At 37.3% G+C, this 24,892-nt stretch overlaps 1 protein-coding gene across 2 annotated transcripts in view; it reads right to left on the bottom strand.

Moving 5' to 3' along the window:
- Positions 1 to 24,892, bottom strand: part of PLCB1 (phospholipase C beta 1) — a 679,784-nt gene that overhangs the window by 427,460 nt on the left and 227,432 nt on the right. For both annotated transcript variants that reach the window (XM_004276458.4, XM_012535449.3), the window contains exon 3: positions 21,543 to 21,611. In XM_004276458.4, coding sequence (XP_004276506.1) covers positions 21,543 to 21,611 — 69 coding nt within the window. The remainder of the gene's footprint in view (positions 1 to 21,542; positions 21,612 to 24,892) is intronic.

Genomic DNA, 24,892 nt, shown 5'->3' with positions numbered 1-24,892 from the left:
GAACTATGAGAACAAGGACTTTGTTTTATTTCTCTTGTTATATCATTTGGGACAAATCATAGGGATTTTCCTGTGGGAGATATTCAATATTTTTTATTGAATTAGATAGTTTTAATTCAAAAAGAGTTCAGAATCTAATAAAATGATACTGTATACAATATTGATTTTTGCCCAGCCATAAAGGGATAAGAACTTTACCAAATCATCAAAATACATAAACTTAAGTTCAAAGATAAAGAAAAATTAGATATAAAATTTAGAAATGAGGAGACAACATTATCATTTGTTATATAGGGTATGGTTGTATACCTGTCAGAATGAAAACATCAAGTGAAAAATATTGCAATGAGATTCAGTGAAGTTCCTGGGTATACAACGATATACCCCAAATCAGTTTTCCTTCATTAAATACAAGGCACTTAGAAATGTAAATGAAAGCTCTACTTAGAACAGCATCAAAATGATGGAAAACTTAATTTTAAATGTATATGATCTCTATGATGAAGACTTGAAAACATTAAGAAGGGATATAAAAGACAACTTGAATAAAAGTAAAGACATACTCTTTACTTGGATGGAAATACTTAGTATGCTAAAGTATAAACTGTTACTGTATTCATCTAAATATTTAAGTAATACCAATAAATAATCAACAGAAATTTTTGGAAAATAGTATAAATTGTTCCTGAAATTCATATGAAAAAAAATAAATGAAAAAAATAAATTAATGAAGTAGGACTATCTCTATTAAATAATAATATATTATAAAGCTATAATAATTAAAACACTTTATTACTAGTCTAAAATATATAGAAAGGTCAATGATACCAGAGGGAAGAATGGAAATATAGAGAGGTTTTCAGTATATAATCAGGATAGCATTTCAAATCACTGAGAAAAAGAAATAGATTATGCAATAATTAATGTTGGACAATGGGGCAGGGCAGTCATGCAGAGTTCAATAAAATTGGTATTGTAGTAGACATTATCAGTTCACTATTATTTAGTTTTCCTTTCTTCCTTGGGCATATTGGAGACTACATTTCCCAGCCCACATGCAATTGAGCTGGGCCATGTGACTAGATCTGGTCAATGAAATGTGAGCAGAGGGACAGGTGTCAATTCTGGGCTGACCCACTGAAAAGTCCCTCTTGATTCTCCAGCTGCTTCTCTTCTACTTACCCAGCAAAAGCAAAGTCCTCTTGTTGAGATGGCAGAGCTCAAAATAGAAACAGCCTACATTGCTGAGGGTAGCTTGGAATGTGTTTCAGACCTTCAGCAAACAGAGGAGGAGAGAAATTTTGATGTGTTTTTCCACTGACATTGAGAAGTTGTTTGTTATTAGGGGCTACACTAGCCTATCCTGACTAGTGAAGATCCCTTTGTCACCGTCATAAAATAAGGTCCAGATGGTGTAAAGACACAATCATAAAAATTAAAACATAAAAACATCGGAAGAAATCACAAAATTATCTTTATTATTTTAGAATGGATAACTTTTATAAGTAGCACTCCAAATTGAAAACTCATAAAGAAAAGGATTAATAAATCTGATGACCAAAAATATCTGGAAAGCGAAAATTCCACAAAGTCAAATTAAAAACTTGGAGATAACACATGACAGACAGTTCTTAATATATCAAAATATCTTATAAAGCAATAAGTACAACAATCCATTGGAAAATGGGCAAAGTTTATATGAAACAATATAAATATATTGCACAGGAGAAAAAGGTTCTTCTTCACTCATAATGGGAGAAATACAAATTTAAAGAATAAAGAGCTACCGATGTTTCATCTACCATATTTACAAAAATCAAAAAACGGTTAATGAAACACCATGCTGGTAAGAATGTGAACAAATAGGTAATTTTGAATGCTATTGATGGAAGCGTAAATAGATCCAATTTCTTTGTAGAGCAATATGGTAACATACTTCAAAATTTAAAATGCATGTGGATGCAGGAATTTCACTTGTAGGAAATTCAAATGTACCCATATTACATCCCAAAATATATTTAATAAATCTATATTGAAGCATTTTTGAAGCAGCAAAAGAGTGGAAATAACAAAATACCTATTAAGAGATGACTCAATAAATAAATGTTGATGCACCTATAAAATAAAATATAGCTTCTAAAAAAAGAATGAAGTAGATACATGTGTAATAATATGGTTTAATTTCTGAGACACATTGTTGCATTTAAATAACATTTGATGGTATGCCATCATTTATATAGAATTTAATTTTTTTAATTGGGCTGGTAAATGCATAGATTTCCTGGGAAATAAAAAAAGGAAATAACTATGAATTGTTGTTTCTGGGAAGGGAACAGAAGAAATGAGGGTAGAGTGTATACTTTTTAATGATAACCTTTAACACTGTTGGAATTTACCTTTTTAGTAGATGCATGAATTACTTTTTTCCAAAAATAAAAACAATTTAAGTACATTAAACCAGACCAATTGCACTGCTACCCAAATGGCTAATATCATTTGAATTTTCACATCTCAAAGGTTATAAACGGTAAGAATGGTAATCACTGTCAAGAAAAATTCTGACTCAAATAGACGGGTCACAGACATTTGTTATTCCTGACATTCTTTTACAAGAAAACTTAGTCAACCTGGAACATGGTTCTAACAGTTACGAAGTGAAACTGACAGCTCTCACCTTCCTTAGATAAAAATCCAATCAGAAAATGTGACATTTTCACCCACATAATGCAGCTTGGGTACTTCACTATGCCACCACAAGCAATGGAGAATGTAAAAAACTTCTGACATTATGTAAGATTTCTATCCCATAAAATTGATAGACTTGAAAAGCACAGGGCAGATGCAGCATTAATCTGCTCCCATGTTTTGTATGGCTATTTAAAGGGCCTGTCAACATGAATAATGCACAGGAGTTATTTTTACGTAAAACGTGCTCAGAAATTATAGAACAGACAACCAACGATGGCATAGATTTCTAAAAGTCAGATTGGTAAAACAGATAGAATAAGCACACATGTTCTCTTGTTTTTATTTCCTGGACCTCGTGGTTAAATTTACAAGATATCAATGTCAATTGCTTAACTGATAATGATTTTGTTTTTGTTTTCTAAGGATTTTAAAAAATAAAATTAAAAAAATTAATTTTTTTAAAATTAGCAAAGGCATGCCATAGCTACATAAAATATATGAAACAAACAAAAATTGCCTTAGAGAAAAATAATTTTTCCATGAGGGATTAAGAGTAAAGGAGAGAACAGTATTGAAAGCAAAATTCAGCAGACATATGGGTTGATAAAAAATTATAACTTCCTATTTTTTGTTGTTATTCTGGACTAAGAATCCACCTTTCCCTTGCAGAATCTGAATTTAAAGTACTACAGTATATATTAATAGTCAGACTTAACAGTGAAATAGAATATAGTCCAGAAATAGGCTCAGTTGCATGTGGAAATACTATATATGAAAAGAGTAGTATCTCAACTCACTAGGACAAAAGTTAGACTGCTAAATAAATTGTGCCAAAAATGGACTTTATAATAAATGGTCTAGGCACAAGTGTATAGCAAGTTGCAGAAAGATACAATTCGATTTTTAAATTATATTGAAACACCTCAACACCAGATTAGGACAAATGAAGATCTTAAAAAAATAGTGTTGTTATAGCCACTATGGAGAACAGCATGGAGGTTCCTTAAAAAACTACAAATAGAACTACCATATGACCCAGCAATCCCACTACTGGGCATATACCCTGAGAAAACCATAATTCAAAAAGAGTCATGTACCAAAATGTTCATTGCAGCTCTATATACAATAGCCCAGAGATGGAAACAACCTAAGTGTCCATCATCAGATGAATGGATAAAGAAGATGTGGCACGTATATACAATGGAATATTACTCAGCCATAAAAAGAAACGAAATTGAGCTATTTGTAATGAGGTGGATAGATCTAGAGTCTGTCATACAGAGTGAAGTAAGTCAGAAAGAGAAAGACAAATACCGTATGCTAACACATATATATGGAACTTAAGAAAAAAAAATGTCATGAAGAACCTAGGGGTAAGACAGGAATAAAGATACAGACCTACTAGAGAATGGACTTGAGGATATGGGGAGCGGGAAGGGTAAGCTGTGACAAAGCAAGAGAGAGGCATGGACATATATACACTACCAAACGTAAGGTAGATAGCTAGTGGGAGCAGCCGCATAGCACAGGGAGATCAGCTTGGTGCTTTGTGACCGCCTGGAGGGGTGGGATAGGGAGGGTGGGAGGGAGGGAGACGCAAGAGGGAAGAGATATGGGAACATATATATATGTATAACTGATTCACTTTGTTATAAAGCAGAAACTAACACACCATTGTAAGCAATTATACTCCAATAAAGATGTTTAAAAAAAAAGTGTTGTAATAAAAGGATATCAAGTTAGAAAAAGATAAAATTGGATCCATACCTCACAACATACAACATAAAAAACTTCTAGATTATCCAAGACTGAAATGTAAAAACATGAAACCATACTAGGAAAAAACTATGGGTGAATTTCTTCATAAACTAGATATGGAAAAAGACTTTCTGTGACTCAAAATCCAAAAGCAATAATCAACAAGTTGACTACATAAAAATACAAACAAAAACTTACATGGCAAAAAGCACCATAAGCAAATTCAAAAGACAAACCAGGAAAACATTTTTGCAGCTCTATGATAGATAAAGAGATAATTCTCCTAAAGAGCTGTAAAAAAAAATTAAGGAGGCTGAAAGACCAGGTAGAAAAATGCAAAATATATGAACAGAAGTTCATAGTAAAAATACATGTGGCTCTTAAACACATGAAAAGATGCTTAATTTCAAGCATAGTAAGAGAAATGCAAGTTAAAACTATACTAATAGCATTTCTTACCAAACTGACACAAATCTAAAACTTGACAGTATACTTTGTGTTAAGGCTGGGGGTGAGGGGGCAAAGATCATCTTATACATTGCAGGGGGAATAGAAAATGATAAAAACAAAACGAAACAAAGCAAAAATCCTATGAAGGAGAAGTTAGCAAAATAACCAATCCTAGGAATTTACCCTGAAACTGAACCTCTGCATATGTATGACAAGACATACATAGAGCTGTTTTCTGTTTTGTTTTGTTTTTTAAATTGCACCCTCATATGCACAGTAAAATATTGGAAACAACCTAAATGTTCATCCACAAAAGACTGTTTGAATAAACTACAGTACACTATGCGGAGGAATAATATACCGCCATATAAAAGAATGAAAAAGATCCCCGGGACCAATATGGAGTTCCCTCCTTGGCTGTACACCAGGGAGTGCATGGTCACCCCACAGGGTGCCCTAAGGAGAGAAAATGAGGAAGAACCCTATGATAATGCGTTAAATCAGATGCATTTGAACAAGTAATTCCATTGCTAGGACTACAATTTAAGAAAATAACAACTGAGAAGAAAAATGCAAAATGACAGATGTTTGCTTCAAAGTTACTTATAATAAAAATAAAATGGAAATTGTGTAACTATTCAATAGTAAATTGATGGTAAATATTCACATGATTTCAATGGATTATTATTCAGCCATAGAAGCGATAAATATGAAAAAGATATTTAGCACCATGGCTGTACTTAAGCTGTTATGTTAAATAAAAGAACTTTACTATGTCATTTATGCAAATGAATAGATGAACACAGTGTGATCTTCTGGAAGAAAAACACATGACCCGTTTTTTCTTTTGCGTATTTGGAATTATTCAAGCTTTAAGGCAATTTAAGTATTTTTTCAAAGGAATTTTTTGTAATAGCTTCAATGTTGCCAAAATTGAGGACAGAATCCTTTTCCATCACTTTCTCCAACTTGTTCTTTTTTTTTGTAATTTTTAAAAATTTTATTTATTTAATTTTTTTGGCTGCGTTGGGTCTTCGTTGCTGCACGTGGGCTTTTCTCTAGTTGTGGAGAGCGGGGGCGGTGCCTGGGCTTCTCTTTGCGGTGGCTTCTCTTGTTGTGGAGCACGGGCTGTAGGCCCGTGGGCTTCAGGAGTTGTGGCGCCTGGGCTTAGTTGCTCCGCGGCATGTGGGATCTTCCCAGATCCGGGCTCCAACCTGTGTCCCCTGCATTCGCAGGCGGATTCTTAACCACTGTGCGCCACCGGGGAAGCCCCTCCAACTTGTTCTTAAACTATTCTTTATGCAAGCTCCCTTTATTGGTGACTGAGCCTGTATTAAGGCAATAATTCAGGGCTGGCCCCTAAAATAATTGGTTTTCTCTTCTCAGTCAGAGCCAAGAGGATTTATTTAGAGCCAAGGCGGCATAATTCTAGTGTTCCAATGTAGAGTTAGAATTAATAGTGCATGAAAAAAAAAAGAGTTAATAGTGCATGAAATTTTTGCCACATGCAACTAATACCAACAAATGAGATTAAAGCAATATGTTTTGTTATGATTAAAGGAAATATTGTGAATGGACTTGGATTCACCACAGCCTGAATTTCTGCCCTTGAGTTAACGAGGCCACACCTTATTCATTGTGGCAAAGATACCATCAACTGAAGTCAGATGACAGCCCTGAATTTCCTGCTTCTCACCGCCTCCAAAACTATATGGTTTTTGATACATGATTTATCATGTAACATCTTGTTGACAGAGAAACTAGCTCAACTTACAAAGTCAAGGTCTCCTTTAGCACAATATATTATTTTTCTCTTGTAACTTTATAGTTTCTCAATTCATAATCTTAAATTGGACATGAATATTGGTAAATTAAAAAGCAGAACATTTTAAAATGTGATTAAAAGAAGCGTGATGAATTTCTTGGTTCTTAGAACATTTGTAAGAATTTACTTAAAGAATTTAGAGTAATGTAGCAAACAAGTATCTGGGGAAAATATTTACAGAGCAGAGAATCAATCTATATGACTTTTTGTAATTTTTGCACTGGAATAATAATTTACTTTTCTTTTTTTTCATGGAAAAAAATAAGGTCTCTAGTCATACCTCTACAGTATTTCAAATGCTCTACAGTATCCTTCAAATAAATTATTTGACTAAGAATTATCAACAGGAACCATGAAATTTTGAGCAGGTAGCCACAAAATTAGATATCCAGTCTAGTCTGCTATTAGTGACACAATTTATTCTTTAACACACTTTCCAAAATTTCTATCAACCACTAACTCATGAAATACCTCATTCAATCGTCTTTTAATTTCTGATGTTCTAAGAGCTTTTCTTTTTCAATATTGTACGTTGATAATTTATTTGAAAGCATTATTGACTTTAAAAATGTGTAAATGAAGAAGTAGATTTTCAGTTTTCAGCTATTCAACATACTTAAGCATATGTGTGAGACAAAACTAACATGAGACCTTAATTTTATTTAGATTTTCATCTGGTATCCATATTTGTAAGTAAAAATATGTAGACAATGCCTTCTAAATTATTTAATCTTTAAATAAAACTGCATGGGTGGAACTTAATATAGAAGCATGTTTTCAGAGTACCCAACAACAAAAAATAAATCTCGCTCATTAATTCCTATTTTAGACAGTAGGCGTTTACCTATGGCAAAAATAATCAAGTCAATAGTTAATTTCTCAGATCTTTGTGTATGTCCCAACCCATGAAACTTCTTTATTAAATTCACACTAAGGTACTCTAAGGATGAAAGCAAATGTAATTCATGCACAGATACAAAAGGACATACTTAATTTCAACTAAAAACAATGAAATTTAATTGTTAATTAATATTTGTAAAAAGAAAAGTTATGCTTGGCAATTTTTGACCAGATATTACAAATCCTGAAAACTTCTTGTAAGGAACTGTTCGATTTAAAAATTAAATGTTTGAAATATGAATAATGAGCAAAGTTCTTTTTTTAAATGTTGTTCAAGATATGATTAAAATTGAAAACTGCCAGAAAGTGAAAAGACTGCATAATATAGATGGCAAATGTAAGTATCTAAAGGAAAAAATTGAAACTATAGCTGATCAAGCAAAGAGTCTAATTTGTCAAATAATGACCCTGAGTTCAAGTCTATTAAACGTATGTGCCAATGGCCTTTAGTTTTTGGGATAACGATAGCTACAGTTACAGAGCCCTGACTATGAAACATATATTATGGCCTTTCATCCTCACAACAACTCTGAGAAATAGTATTATGAACTTCATTTTATGAATAAGGAAATCAAGATATGAAGAAACTGATGACTGACTGTGGCCACAAAGATAACACTGGTTGGGGCTCTGAACGACTGCTGTCCCTTTAACACGAGGTTACAGAGTTAAAGCCTCATTTTCAGAGCATTAAAGTCAATTCATGTGATCAGAGAATCAGCACTGCCTCCCCCTGCTCCCAACTACACACACACACACACACACACACACACATAAGGGAACCAGGAAGAAGCAATGGTTTTAAAAATTATTGCTCCCCAAGTAACTCTTACTTACTTTTTTTATTTTTTTTTTGGGCTGCGTTGGGTCTTCACTGCTGTGTGCAACAGTTCGGCGAGCAGGGGCTACTCTTCGTTGCAGTGCGCGGGCTTCTCATTGCAGTGGCTTCTCTTGTTGTGGAGCATGGGCTCTAGGCACACAGGCTTCAGTAGTTGTGGCACGCAGGCTCAGTAGTTGTGGCACATGAGCTCTAGAGCGCAGGCTCAGTAGTTGTGGCGCACGGGCTTAGTTGCTCTGAGGCATGTGGTATCTTCCTGGACCAGGGCTTGAACCTGTGTCCCCTGCATTGGCAGGCAGATTCTTAACCACCGCGCCACCAGGGAAGCCCAACTCTTACTTACTTTTAATTTAACCTCAATTCAAGCTTTATCTTGACTTCAGATCTTTCCAAAAATCTAAGTGTTATCAGTTTTAAACAAATGATAAGATGTTAAGCTGTAGGAAACTGATCTCCAGAATTATCAGTAGACCTGGAATCCCACCCTAGCATTGAACCATGCATTAAGCTGGCCTAAATGCCTAACTACATCCCAGATACTGTGGAAATAAATTAAACTCTTGTGTTTTAAATGAGGTATTGACAATGCTGATGACCCTCTGTCATAAACCAAGGTCTATGTTAAAAAAAAAAAAGTGGGATAATGCTAATAAAGTTTAAAATTACAAGCAATACACGATATAATACAAGATAAAATTCAATTGTATATCATCAAGGGATTTTTACCTAAAGAAAGGTAAAAATATGGTTTAGATCACTCAAGAATTTGGTTTTTAAACATCTCTAATTAGGTATCTGCATTATTGTAGGAACAAGCACCACTGTTAAACTGGTGTTCCAGTCCCAATATGGAGTATGATTAACTTCATAAGAACTGACTATAGAAACATTCACCAAAGCTAATTCAGCAGAACAGTAGTTCTTCTATGAGATATGCTTGACAAAGGGGCTTGTTGTCCAAAAAAAAGGAAAATGGCCCCGATCCATGTCTAACACATCATAGGCTCTGAGAAGTCCTGTAGTAAAGAAACAACATCTACAAAACTTATCTGACACTTCTATCTCATAACAACTGTTAGTATTCCAAGGAACTCACTTAGAGAAATAAGTTTTCTCTGTCCCTAAGAGAAAATAAAGTGAATCATCTTCACATTACATCCATTCACAGCCAATAGTGACCAACAAGCTCTTCTTCCAGCTCCACTAATCTTTCCTGAAATCGGTAAAGCTCGAACACAAATTACAGTATCAAGAAACATCTGGATGGCACGGAGAAAATGTATTGTTGTGTGAGACTGAAATGTGAATTTTCTGACCTGTTAGAACCAATGATCCTGTTTCACAGGCAAACAACACATATTCTGCTTAATTAGTTAGGCTATTCCATCTCCTATAAATCTCTATGGATGTTAAGTTCAGTAGCCTTAGAAAACTTTATTTCTGCCCTTAACGAAGATCTATGAAGTTGCAAATATTTCACTACATTATTTTGTCTTTTAAATGTCACTCTTTACATAAAATCAAGGCTATTTCTTCAGGCACTTGAAATTTCACATTTTAGACAGCTAAGAATGTTAATTGTGTTCACATCAAGGAACGAGAAAAACTGCAGTGAAAGTATTCTTTCATCCATGAAAATACCTTACTGTGTGTTAGGTATCACATTCCAAGTCTGCAATCTGGGATTTTATGCTTTTGTGGTAAATAGAAGGAATTCAGGAATTTTCAGCCATTTTCCATCGAAGGATGATAAAAATGAATTTCTAGTACATATTCTTTTTTTATTTATTTTTTATTGAAGTATAGTTGATTACAATGTTGTGTTAATTGAATAGCAAAGTGATTTAGTTATATACATTCTTTTTTCATATTCTTTTCCATTATGGTTTATCATAGGATTTTGAATATAGTTCTCTGTGCTATACAGTAAGACCTAGTACATATTCTTAAATTCCTTCCATTCTACCAAGCTGCTCACAAATTAATATTACTATATAGCACACTGTGGCTGGTGAAGCCATTTCAGGTATATGCATCATTTAATTCTCATAATGACTTGATAGTCATAAACATTCCTTTTACTCCCCCAACTTTTTCTTCTCTTATATAATGAGTCAAATCACAATCCAGTTTTTTTCCCTGTTGGACACGTGTCAAATTACATGAAAAATACTTTAGAACCTAATCTCCAACAAGAAGGTAGCTCAAGTAATATATATGCTTAATTACCCATCAGACTCACTGAGTGCTAAGAAGAATAAACCAACATTGAACCCAAGGCAGGTAGGCAGTTAAGTCACAAGGAGTGAGCTCCTAAAGTGTGTCCAATATTAGGATGCTTGTCTTGTTACCAACTATATTCCAACTTACCAGACAACCCTATCTAATGGGTATTATTCCCACAGAGAAGCTAAGAAACCTTCTTGGGATCCCTCAGTTAATATGTGCACTGGGATTTGAATTTGGGTCTCTCTGACCCTAAGTTTGGTCTTCCATTTCCAAACAGTGTTTCCAATTTTACTTCAACGGTTTCATTGCGCAGAAAAAGTTACCAACATGTTCTTAACTGAAAGTAAATTGCTCTAAAATTATTCTGATTTTTGGGAAAATCTATTTAACTCTTTGCAAATCTAGGCAGTTTTCTGAATAAGAACTGTAAATCTTAGTACAATGGGTTGCTGTGATAGTTCACTGTGGACAGTGGTTTGGCTGCAAAGACAAATGTGTTTTGAGTTTTCTACAGTTAATATATAAAAATAGATCTTCATAGGTAGGTTTAAGTAAAGCTACAAAAGTATAAATCTCTCATGTGGAGTAACCCATAGCAGTACCTGAGTTCTACTGTAAATAGGTAAATTATGCAACTCTAATTTGCTTTTGCCTACTACAGTACATCACATGAGCATCAGTTATACATTTTATTTACTTACTAAAAGTCATTAAGGATGATAGCTAAAATGTATTTAACACATACAATAGACATGAGAGTTGTGTTAAGGGCTTTACATGCATTGTAACGCTGAGTCCTTATAGTAACCAGGTAAGATAAACATAGAGATTATTTCCATAATTCAAATGGGGCAACTAAATCTCAGAGATATGGAATAGCCTCCTGGGTTATATAGCTAGTAATTGGCTTTGAGCCTTGGGCATCTGACCCAAAAGCTTGTACACATAATGACTACACTATATTAGGCACTTAGATGTGCAAAGACACTTACTGGGGGTCTGGGTTATAAAAGAATGGGTATGAATGTGCTGATGAAACAAAAAAAATCATAAGCTGCAATAAAGGTCCTCTGTAAAAGCAATAAATAATATCTATTTCTGAAATGATTCCAGCTACACATTTATATCCACATTGACTATTGATTATAAAGAAAAAAATTCTACTTATTTATATTAGATCTATTGTGAAATAATCCTTTGTAATGTAGTGAGAAAATACTGTTATGGGCTGAGTTGTGCTCCCCCCACCTATATTCATATGTTGAATCCCTAACCACCCCTGCCAGAGTGTGATTATATCTGAGGATAAAGTCTTTAAAGAGTTAATTATATTAAAATGAGGTAATTAGGGTGGACCCTAGTCCAATATGACTGGGGTCCTTATAAGAAGAGGAAACCAGGACCCAGATAGGTATACAGGGAGGACCATGTGAAGACAAAGGGAAAAGACAGCCATCTACAAGCCAAGGAGAGAGGCTTCAGAAGAAACCAAGCCTGCCAACACCTGATCTCAGACTTCAAACCTCCAGAATGATGAGAATATAAATTTCTGTTGTTTAAGTCACCCTGTCTTTGGTACTTTGTTATGGCAGCTGGAAAACTCTCATACAAGTACTATGGCACACTTATTATATTAAGTATAGCTGGGCAAGTTGAAGGAAGACTAGACTGAAAAGTAGTCCTTATGACAAGAGAATATTGTAGGAAAGTTCTCAATGCCTTACTGCATAGAGTCCTTATTTTAAAAAGAGAAACATCCATTTAAGCTGACACTCTTTTTACTGAGAGCAAGGTTCTCAGACTTGGTTAAACACAGGAATCGCTGGGGAGCTTTAAAGAAAAAAGCGATGCTTAAGCCCCACATCAGACATTTGATTTAATTGATATGGATGTGGCCGGGACATCGAGATTTTAAAAACTCCTCGGGTGCCTCTCATATCTCTATATTAGAACCAAAGTTTGAAAACCCTGGCTTAGAGAGCAGTTCACTATTTTGAATTAACTTAAGAAATTAATATCAAGTATATCCACAAGGTGGCGTATTATTTCATTCAAAAGAATTAAAATTGAGAAATGTTTCCAAAATGCAACTCTGTACCATTGTATGTAAAACAGATTGGATTTAGATTGAAATTACACCAGATAGAAGCAGTGATAGAATGAGTCAGAACCTTCTGAAAAGACCTGAGGTTTAGTTACCGCATGGAACTAATCCTGTCTTCAACAAGGGGTCCACTCTGGCCATCGTGAGAATGCTCTTAGCTGCCATGTCTTTCATCTACTATTAACCTTTGCCAGAACTGTGGCCTCTCCCTTCCCCTTCCACAACTCTTCAGGGGCCTTTTGAACTCTGTGGCAGTAGATACTAAGACAGATGCTTGCTATTATTAAAAGCAAAATGGAATCTTTATTCAGTCATACACATGTTTAGTTCACCATATTTTACAGATGTACACATATATATATATACTGAGTAATGGCGGCATCACTCAAATGCTCAGATTTAATTGTTGATAAGAGATAATCCAACGCCTTCTCAAATTTGGGAATTTATATCAACATCCCAGACAAGACTTAGCTTAGCTGTGATTGCTTATAAAAAAGTTAAAAGTTTTTAACCGTTAGAGAAGATAGTCTATACTTTAATGGTAGCTTTAAAAATCTTCTCTTGTTCACTATTGAACAGCCATGAGGTTGAGGGGCAGGTGGAAAAGACAGAAGAGTTTTAAATGCAAAGATCTACTAAGGGAACCATTCCTTACCCCCCTCAGCATCCTGATATTTCTGCTACCAAATCTCCAACTAGTTATATAAAGGTTTTCGTTTCCAAGGAAACCACTGACATCTATGGAATTTAATGAACATGAAAAAGGAACTATGCCATATAATTTACATCTGGAGATAAATGTGAATAGTTGTCAAAACCATTACACATACATTGATAATTCTGTGGATTTGTAGCCCTATTTTTCTCCATTTTGTAAAGATGTAAATAAACATTTATGTAAACAAAATGACCCCAACAAATGCACACCCCACACCCCCAAATCAGCTATTGCACCATGTCAGGTAAATTAAGAAACAGTTGGAACCAAGATTATGGGCTGAAGGTAAATCTCCTCAGCAAATGAGTGGAAAGAGAGAGAAACCTTTACTTTGCTGTATAAAGGGTTTTCTTATTCTTTAGTAAACCTCAAATATCTACACCAAATTTTATGACTGCGGCTTCACACAATGGTGAAATCTGTTCAAAGTCAGGCAAATAGCTTATAATCAGCAAAGGGGGACAGTAAATAAAGCACAATTCCAGTACTCATGGATGATTCATTGAAACCACTGTTGTATAACATCCAAATAACAGCTCATTATGAGATTTACATATTGGCATCCAGATTCTGTGATGAGCTATTGAAGATTTGACAGCCCTTAAATAAATAACCTATTTGATGCTATTGATATGGGGAAAACATTTAAAGCATATATAAAATGGTATCTCAATAAAGTTACAAGTATGTAAAAGTGAAAAAAAAAAAAGGACTAGAAGGAAATTCCACCATTTTAGCCAAATGACAACTCCCTCCTTCTTGAAATACTTTTTTAGGTGTCCAAGATATGCTCTCTTCTGATTCTCCTCCCTCCTCACTGGCTGTTCCTTCTCAGTCTCTCTCTCTCTCTCTCTTTTTTTTTTATTGTGGCAAAATATATATACCATAAAATTTATCATTTTAATGGTTGTCAAGTGATGCAGTTTAGTGACATTAATTTAGGTTGTTGCACAATATGACCACCATTTATCTGCAGAGCCTTTCATCGTCTCAAACTGAAACTCTGTCCCCAGTAAACAGTAACTTCCCCTACCCCCTACCCCCAGCCCCGGAAACCACCATTCTCCTTTCTGCTCTATGGATTTGACTACTCTAGCTGCCTCATATAAGTGGAATCACATAATGTTTGTCATTTTGTGTCTGGCTTATTTCACTTAGCATACTTTCTCCTACGTTTACCCATGTTGTAGCCTGTGTTAAAATTTCATTCATTTTTAAGGCTGAATAGTATTCCGTTTTATGTATCTAGTACATTTTGTATATCCATTCATCTACTGATTGACATTTGGGTTTTTTCACCTTTTGGTCATTGTAAGTAATGTTACTATGAACACGGGTATACAAGTATCTTTAAGGTTCCTGCTTTCCATTCTTTGGGGGAATATACCCGTCTCAGTCTCTTTTATTGGTTCCTCCTCATCTCCTCAAAGTCTAAATGCTGGAGGTCCCAGGGTTTAGATATCAGAACTTTCTTGGACACCTACGTTCCTTAGGAGACCTCCCTTGGCCTTGAGCTTTAAAGAATCAAAGTTATGTATAACTCCATGGCCATTTCCCCTGACCTCCAGATTTGCAGATCCAAATATGATATCAGATAGAAGTCTAATAGGCATCTCAAACTTTAAATATCCAAAGACCAAGCTGATTTTTTCTGTTTAAATGTGCTTCTTCCTTCCCATCTCAGGATATGGCAACTCAAGTCTCCCACTTTCCCAGGTCAAAGCACTCAGAGCTGTTCTTGAATCCTTTCTTTTCCCCATACTTCCCATCCAATGCATTGACAAATCCTGTGGTTCTGCCTTTAAAACATATTCAGATTTTGGTGTTTTTCTACACCTTTTGGTCAAAATTCATCATCAACACTGACCAGGATATTTGCAACAGCCATTTAGTTGGTCTCCCTGCTTTTTTCTTTGTCCTCTGTGGTCTGTTCTCAAGGCTGTGGCCAGTGATGCTTTTAAAAGCTAGGTCAGATCTTTGTCTCTCCTCTGCTCAGAACATTCAGATCCTTTCCCATGTCTCTCAGAGGAAAAGCCAAAATCATCAGCATGGCCTACGAAGCCCAAAATAATGTGGCCCTCAGCCACCTCTCTGACTTTCACCTTTCTTTGCTGCACTCCACTGTAGCCACACTGGCCTCATATTTGGTCTTCAAATATGCCAAGCTTGTTCCTACCTCAGGGCCTTTGCTCTTGCTGTGCCCTCTCTGCCTGGAATGCTTCTCCTTCTCTTAATTCATGTCTCTGCTTATATGATCTCATCTTATCAAGAGAACTTACTCACTAGGGCTCAATAAAACAAGAAGCCTCTTTATCACTCATGGTCTATGGTCTCCTGTCCTTGTTTTATTTGTCTCTGTGGGACTTATCAGTTATCTGTTTCCCTCACCCAGAGCGGTGCTGGAGGGAGCCTGCTCACAGGGCTGAAGGCTGTGGTGTACACTGCTTTCCAACTCTCGGTGATGTCAGAGTGTGGTTTGAAACCCATCAGGTTTGGAATATTCACCCGAAGGAAACCAGGAAACACAACAAACCAGGGATTTCCTTCCCTCCTTCCCTCCATCTCCCTTCCTTCCTTCTTTCCTTCCTTCCTTCTTTCCTTCCTTCCTTCCTTCCCTCCTTCCTTCCTTCCCTCCTTCCTTCCTCCCCTCCATCTCCCTCCCTCCCTCCTTCCTTCCTTCCTTCTTTCTCCCCTCCCTCCCTTCCTTCCTTCCTTTTTCTTTCTTTCTCTCTCTTTTTTTGAAAGTCAGTTTACCACTACCACCTCTTCCCTACTCCGAAAAGGAATGTTAGATGAGAACAGAGTTATTTGTCTTTTTTGTTCATTGCTGTTTTCCTAGTGCCCAGAACAGTGCCTGGCAGAAACACATACTCAATGTCCATTTGTCAAAACAATAATGAAATTGAAAAGCCATCATTTTTATATAAGGATTAGAAAAACAAAACCTGATCAGCTTTAAAATTTAGTTTTACTCTAATCTACCTTATGTGATTGTGCTGATATTATATACAGATTTTCCCCATTATCGAAAAGAAGAGCATCTCTGTAAAAGTTTTCACAAGCTGAAATGGCATAAAGTGAAGAAGCAATTACCTTAGGGCACATCTTGCTAAGGGAGGCACAAAATAAACTGAGAAAAAGCACAGATGCTCACAGACACGGCACAAAGCTGGGGTGGCTTGATGCTGAGTACCGTTCCCAGGAAAGGAGCTTGGCGGTGCCCCACTCAAGGCTTACCTCTAGAAGCGCTCTTCCGCCGCAAACAAAAGCTGAATGCTATTTTTCTGCTTTTCGCCATGTTTTGTAAAAGTGAAAATCCTCTTCAGATTTCTTTCATTTAGCTAAAACACATACTAATGTAGGCCTTTCGAAAAAACGCAGTGGTGTAAAGTGAACTTTCGAAAAGTAGGGAGTACCTGTACCACCTAGAATTTAATTGTGACCTGGATATATACAAGGTATCTGTGTTCAAATTAATATCACACACTTGAAATACACTGCCTTTTACTGATAGGAGGAACTAGGTAATTGTCAGTTAAGCAAAAGAAGCAGTTTTCTTTGCACAAAATACAGTTTGAAAGTACTACCATAGACATATTTTTCAGTGATACTGCTGCATGCATATGGAGACCTTATCATGGACTAAAACCTGGGAGGGCCTCTGTAACTGTGGTATTACTCCCTCAGGAATCCAAAGCAAACCTAGAACTTTCAAGAAGTTCACATGAAAAATTTGACACGTCTTTCTTCTTTTCTTTTCTTTTTGTTTGCATAAGACCTTATCTTGGTTCAAATGTTACCTGACTTTTTTTCTTAAGTTCACCTGATTTGCTATGACCAAAGTAAGAAGTTTTAGGTCATGGAAACCTGCTGGACATGTTTTATAATCTGTAAGATGGAGTGCCTTGGCTTGATTAACTGCCCTTAAAAGTTGGAATCAATACTTAACAAGACTTACACACCTAAAATCCTGTGCTCCCCCGACACCCATTTCATAGATGAGGAAGTAGAGGCACAGATAGAAAGAACAACTTAAGCTCGTGAATGGCAGAGTGGGCACCCAAAACCACATCTCCACTTTCTTAGTCCCATCTACTTTTCAACATTCCTAAGGATGAAATAATTCCTAAGAATCCTGAAGATAAAGAAACTATCTTTATCAGAAATGCTGCTGAAAACTTTCTGGGATAGCCTATAGAAAAAATACACTTCTTGTTGTGTTCTAGAACATACACTCACACACACACAAAAAAGTATCAGAAAACTTGCTCTGCACCAGACACTGATATTTTTCATTCTAGTTAGGCCTAATTCATTTTATTAATGCTATGCCACTAACAGATCAGAAACCACAGTGATAAACACTCCTTTAAAAAGCAAAGATCCTGTTGAAATGAAGATCCAGAGAGCATGTGTATATGGCATAGACAAGATGTATATAACACAGAACCTTTCTCTTTAATTGTGCTTCATAAACCTGGGGGCGGGAGGGGGGATGGCAAGGTAGGGAAGGTGGAAGGGGAGACAAAGGAGAGAGCAAGAAAGGAAACATAAATACATTTTAGATTTCAAAGGATAAGATTTTTTTAGTGTGATTTTTCCTTTTGGATAAAAATCTCCCAATTTCTCTCCAGTGAGAAATTTCAAAACTGATAAGTTGAACAAAAGCTGTGTACAGAAAAGCAGATCTGGAATCGTATGCATTGCGTTGGGAGTCTACATTTAAAATTCATTAACGGGGCAACACGTAGAAGCTTTTTCATGTCCTATAAATGTTATTTCAAATCACAGCAGGCATAGAAAGCAGTTCATCTTCAACTAGATTGTGAATTTTTATATAATGAGATGCTGTGAAAAACAAAAATAATATGAATACACAGATAAATATTTGCAGAGTGCCTGGGTGTTTTGATAAATAGTATCTGCTCCACACATGTTCCGCTTTCCTCTCTGATCTATAAGCCCCCGCAGAAAGTCCTCCACTCAATCTGTCTTCATATTACATTGCCTTCTTGTCCTAAGTTCCCAAGCTTTTCTCACTCCATACTGGTTGGTGTCTTTACACTTTGTAATTGTCCTGCTGCTTCTGTTCTAGCCAACACAATGGTCCCCTCTTATTTAGTTTTCCTCCTCCGGTCCATATGCCCCCTTCTATGAGGTGGCTATGCTGCAATCATTCTGGAATACTCTGGAGGAAACCAGCTTCTCTTTTGGTCCCTGCCACATAGAACTGCTGCCACATGGGAAGCTGGGAGCTGCCAGGGATGGTGTGCAGAGGTGGCCACCATGGGGACCCTGAGGATGGAAAGGGAATCCCTTCCAGCACCTTGGAAGCCAGTTTGGTGAGAGAAAGAGGCACCTATTCTTTGGTGACAATTTTTTGAGCAGCTGAATGCGACTTCATCTAAACCCAGAAATTCCACTGAATTGTTCAATACGTTCCAATCATTTTTTAATAAATTATCTTTTTATTTATCCAGTTCAAGCCAAGGTTTTCTTTTGTAACTTAAAGACTTTAGAACTGGCATTAATACCTACTTCTTTCTTGCCTGTCCATCCACCAAGCCCCTTTCAGCCAAGCCCCTGCTCCAATCTCTCTTTATAACATCAACTTTTTCAAGCTGAGTGAAATGAATCTGACTTCTTGCAAATCTGATTGTGATTTTAATAATAATAAATACAAAAATAATGATGATAATACCAACAACAGTGGCTACTACTGAATGAGTGCTTACTATATAGTGGTGATGAGTTCAGGCAACAGTGTTCAAATTTTGTGGCAAATTTACTTTTCAAAACCCTGATGCCACATTGCACATTTAATTAGATTCTTGTAGCATCTCTGGAAGTAGACAACAAGGATCAGCCTTTTTTAAAGCTCTCCAGGTAATTCTACAAGCTCTTAAATTTGAGAACTTCTCTGCTAAATCTTTGCCAATGAATTATTTTATTTAATCCTTACAGCAATGATATGAAGTAGGCATTTATTATTAGTAGCATTAGTATTAGTATTATCACTATTTAGCCAGCGAGGAAGAAGTCTCAGGAATTTCACACAGGTAACATGTGACAGAATCCGGCTTTGAAAATATTAAAATAGATTGAGGTGCTTGAACCCCAGCAGGGAATAGGAAGTGAAAAAAAAAAAAAACAAGAACATGGATAATCCACAGAGAAAGCAAATCTTAGTGGAAAAAAACAGTAAAAGCCAGAGCACTCTGAGTGTTGAAATCTGTCCTCAATAGAAGCCTTTTAGAATCTAATAGTGGTTTATCAACTGAGCAGAGTACACACCCTAGTTCTGTTCATTTCTCATCATTCAACAGACATTTATCAAACCACGTACATAAATGAAACACTTAACTGATAAGCAGGCTGTGGGCTGCAGTAAAAGAGTCAAGCTTGAAAGCAAGTCTCCATGTGTCAGAAGAATTGACTTGAATTCCCTAAGTCCAGAAACAAAGGGGGTCTGACAGAGGGTAGGCAACTGTCTTTAACCAATATTGACAATGAAACTTCAAGTTAGGCCAATAAACTTGCGTTGAAAGACAAACTTTATAACTGTTATCAATATAGTTCTCAGAACTATCAATAACAGGCTTACATGAAACCTGGCTGAAATGTTGTTGAGAGAAGAAGAAAAAACTTTGTTTTCTACCCTGAAAATTGAACAGTTTTGAATCATCAACAAAGCATTAATGATGATAAGCTTGATACAAAACCGAAAGACCAAACCAATGAAATATCATTGTATTACTAAGAGATGAATGTAAATAATGGGCTGTTTTCACATGAAACACCTATAGAAACCCTCCTGAAAATAATTCTGATTTTTCTCTCTTTTCATTTTCCACATTTTCCTGTAGATCATCTTAACCCCTTCAGCAATAAAAGCAGTATTTGCCTGTTTGCTCTATGACAAAATTTCCCAGCAACTACTGCACTGTTAGGTATCTGAAGAATAATCATTGTAGGTGACTTTTTCCCTTCCTGCATCTCCACAGCAACAGCTAATTTTTGATGTCAAAGAAAGTGTTTTGACTTGTTAAGGAATAAAACAAAAGTTGCAGGTAGATACTCAAATAGAAAATCGCTAGTTTTATATCAATTATGGAAAGAGGCAAGAGTCCCTGAATGGCACCTGTACTTCCCTATTTGCCAATATTCTCTGTGCTATAGAAGTCTTTAAAGTACTAAAATTTAAATAGAGTAAAGAGTAGTTTCCCACTTTGATGGCAAGTCAACACATCTTGCTACTATACCCTACCAGATAATCTAAATTTTTAAAATATATGTATGTTTTAGTCAATAATTTTTTTTGGCCATACCGCATGGCATGCGGGATCTTAGTTACTAGACCAGGGAATGAACCCATGCCGCCTGCAGTGGAAGCACAGAGTCTTAACCACTGGACAGCCAGGGAAGTCCCATATTCAACATTTTCAAACCATCTTCCAAAACTAAATAAACTGCAAACACTGCTTTAGATATTTCTTCAGTAAGTTTTTCAAACCCAAGCTAGTTGACATTCCACATAACTGATCCCAAAGTCTGCGGGTGTTCACTAGGAACATTTGCAGAAAGATCTGACACTCTCTGGCTTCATGGATGGAATGATTCCAACTGCAAAGCATTTGAGCTAAAGGGTCTTGTTTATCTGTCTAAAAGGTTAGTTCACGTATGCTCACGAGGCTCAAGGAATTTTTCAAATACTTTTAAGCACGTTTTGAATATTTAGAATTACCCAGTAACTTTGGCATTGTTTGTTTCTTTTTTCCAAAACAAAAATAAGATTCGAGGGCATAAAGCAAGCCCCATGTCCAACTGCCTCTATATTTGCTCGTTGTTTCCGTCTTTTAACAAAAATGTAGTGTTTAGAGCATACTGGTCTCTGAAAGGACTGGCTGTTTTATTGCGTTTTATAACATCTACAACAGAGAAACTTTTAACTGGGGCAATTAATTGATACCAGGACACAGCTAAATAATCAAGGCAGCAGCTGGTGTGCATACTACACTCCACTTCCTACCTTGGGAGCCTTGGCGTGTTTCCCACATCTGGCATCTTTGACAAGGCTGATATCTAACAGCTCCGTCTCCTGGAAGGCAAAAATGTGAAATCGTTAAGCATACACACAGATCTTTTTTCTTTGTTTTATAGCATTGACATCACTTTAAAAAATAATATTATCTTAAGACTTGCCTGAAAATTTCTCTGCTGTTGGGATATTTTTCCTCTTACATGCATTGCCTATTGATCAAATTGGAATGGAAACAAAAAGATAGCTACCTGCTAGTTCTTCAGTTATATATATATATATATATATATATATATATATATATATATATATATATATATGTCATAATACATTTTGAAATGTATAATATGTGTGGTTTGGGTCCCCAGCCTATCCTACAAGCTATTCCTAAGTCATGATGAATCAGGCCTTCCTGTTCCCTTGTTGAAAAATAATCCTGAGAGTCACTCTGAGTGTAGGTGAGGATTTGTGAGCGGGGTGGGGGATTAGGACGGGGAAGTGGAAGGAGGTGCTCCCCTCAGTTCACAGGATACCCAGCCCACCTGGCCAAGGTAAAGACGCAGACCTGCCTCCCCTACCTGCACCCCAGCCTTTTGCACACATCCCTTATGCCCTGATCTTTTCATTTATTCACTATATATTATTGAACACCTATAACATGCAAGTTACTCTAGGGTACAAGACATATAAGATATGGCTGCATAGGGGCTTCCCTGGTGGCACAGTGGTTGAGAGTCCGCCTGCCGATGCAGGAGACACGGGTTCGTGCCCGGTCCGGGAAGATCTCACGTGCCGCGGAGCGGCTGGTCCCCTGAGCCATGGCCGCTAAGCCTGCGCATCCGGACCCTGTGCTCCGCAACGGGAAAGGCCACAACAGTGAGAGGCCCGTGTACCACAAAAAAAAAAAAAAAAAAAAAAAAAAAAGATATGGCTGCTTCTCTGGATGGACCTGTGGAGTAAAGTGTATGCATAAGACAAGGGAGAGCATGCTAATGCCAACTTTAAAGTTAACTGCTGGGGTGGGGGGGGGTGCGGTCAACAGAGAAAAGATCATTTTTCCCTGAGAGGCTCAGAAAAAAGTCTGTGGAGCACAGAGAAGAGAAGTGGGGAGGGAAGGGGCTCACCCAGCTGGAGTGTACCACATGAGCAAATATCCAGACAAGAGAGGACCAGAGGTTCGGGCAGAACCTTGAGGTCTTCATGGCCCTTAGTGCTCAGAGCAGGAGAATAATGCATGGGAAGCGGGTGGGAAGAAGAGGGGGATAAGGGGGCATCCAAGAGTGAGGAAGACCACAAGGGAAGGCACAGTAGCAGTGGGGGAGGGGATCCACATGGCCGACATTCAGAATTCCATATGCTGAACATATGAAGAAAAATCATGGGAGATGAGACCAGAAAGGGATTTGGGCAAAAGGATGGAAACCCTGAAAGTCTGGCTAAGGGCACTGAGCCATGAAATTTGGGACACACACGTCACCGAGTTATCCGGTGAACTCTGCCACCAGCCAGATGAGACTGTGGTGCAATAAGCAGAGCCATCCAACCTGTTTTCTAGAGAAGGAGCCAGTGGGATTCAGGCAACTACTCCCATCTCCCAGTGGGAGGAACTGCATCTGGACAGGAGTGGCTATAATTTCTCATAGCCCCAACATCTACAAGGACTGGCGCCATGGGTTCCCAGACAATTCCTTCAAACAGCTGCCCCTGATTCCAAATGTTTGGTGCAAAATGGTCTGATTATTTTCCTGAGCCTAAGGTTGATTTCATGATTGCAGCATAATAAGGGTCAAAGATGAGATGGAATCTCTCCACTGGGGTGCAAACCACACAGCAGGTCCAATAGAACACCTGGCCCCGCACACCTCTCCGTGGGCTGCAGGGAGGACAGGAAACAGCGCCTTCTCTTCTTTTGCTCACACTGGCCTTGTAAGTTTGCTTTCCCTCATTTTAGTGAATTCCTTAACCCATTCTCTATTGTGCATGACTCTGTGGAAACCCTCCCAAACCCTGGGGTGTGATAGGTAGCAACCCAGCAAGGATCCTGCAAGACAGAGTAGCAGGTGCCATGGTTCCCCCAAGGACGCACCATCCACAATATCAAAGGTCACCTAGTGAGTGTTAGAAACCAATGGTATCAACTGCTGGACTCAAGGCCTCACTTAGGCAAATGCATACAAAGCATTCAGATGTGAAGAGGTGGAGCATTTGGCCCAGGTTTCTTCATCTCCATGGCAATGGCAGCAAAAACATTTGTTGAAAGAGGAGTTAACAGGAGGAGAACCAAGCTTGAAGAAGCTTAATCTAGAAGACCAGAACTGAGTAGAGTGTTGAAAGACAGGAGACCAAATGAGGGTAGAGGTATTGGGACAAAGATGAGAGTGATGATAAGGAGGTAGAATTGACTAAAGGAAAGACAGGAGGCATCTACAGCTCTAGGGGTTCCAGCTTCCTCGCTGGGGCTTGGAAGTTTGGGCAAAATGATACTGCATTTTGGAGATGCTGGCTTGAGGGCTTTATCCAAGTGGAAATACCAGTCATTAATTCAGTCGAGCATTACTTATTGAATGCTGCAGTGTGTTAGGTACAGGCTAGGTACTGAGGAATGATAGCTCAAAATACAAAGAGGAGCTCATGCACAAAGCTAATGATTACACTCTAAAGGAGACATTTCAAAGTGCACTGCAGACGTGGACTACAAAGGGCTATGGCATCTTTTCAGCTGACACGCGAGGAGGAAAAGGAGTTTGCCAGCCTTATAATTCTGTGTGTTTGGTGGGGAGGGTTCCAGGGAGAGGAAACAGCAGTTACAAATGCACAGAGTCAGGAGTCCTGTGCAGAAAACAAGTCACTCTGGACACACAGCAGAAGCGCATGGAGAGTTATCAGTCACTTCTGAACTTAGCAGTCGTTATCTGCACGTCCTCTTTGTAATTATTCATAAAACACTGGCATGTATGTTTGATGGTTTGATGCACTTTTCCATAAATGTGGCATGATGTTCTTTTATATATGCAGAATAAAAATCACGCACACATATACGGTACATTTACCTAATTGTATAACATTTTCTATTCAAGGAAATTCCAGTTGAATAAACAATAGACTTAAACTTTACTTATTTGTTTTTATACACAAAGCCCAAACTGAGTTCACAAGGAAATAGACCTTAGCAGGCAGCATTCTATAGACTTTTCTATTACAGATCATGAACGCTGTTTTCTACTTTCAGCTCAAGAGGAAACATTCATTTCCCAAGTCACAGGGGGGTAGTTAGCGCCAGCTGCCCTAGGTTTTCATTCTGATACCACAGCGACTCTGGAGCACGTGTAAAATCGTGCGTG

Source organism: Orcinus orca, chromosome 16, assembly GCF_937001465.1.
Source record: "Orcinus orca chromosome 16, mOrcOrc1.1, whole genome shotgun sequence".
In the NCBI taxonomy this organism is placed as follows: Eukaryota; Metazoa; Chordata; class Mammalia; order Artiodactyla; family Delphinidae; genus Orcinus; species Orcinus orca.
The sequence above is the reverse complement of the archived record's forward strand: the minus strand, read 5'-3'. Positions and strand labels throughout refer to the sequence as shown.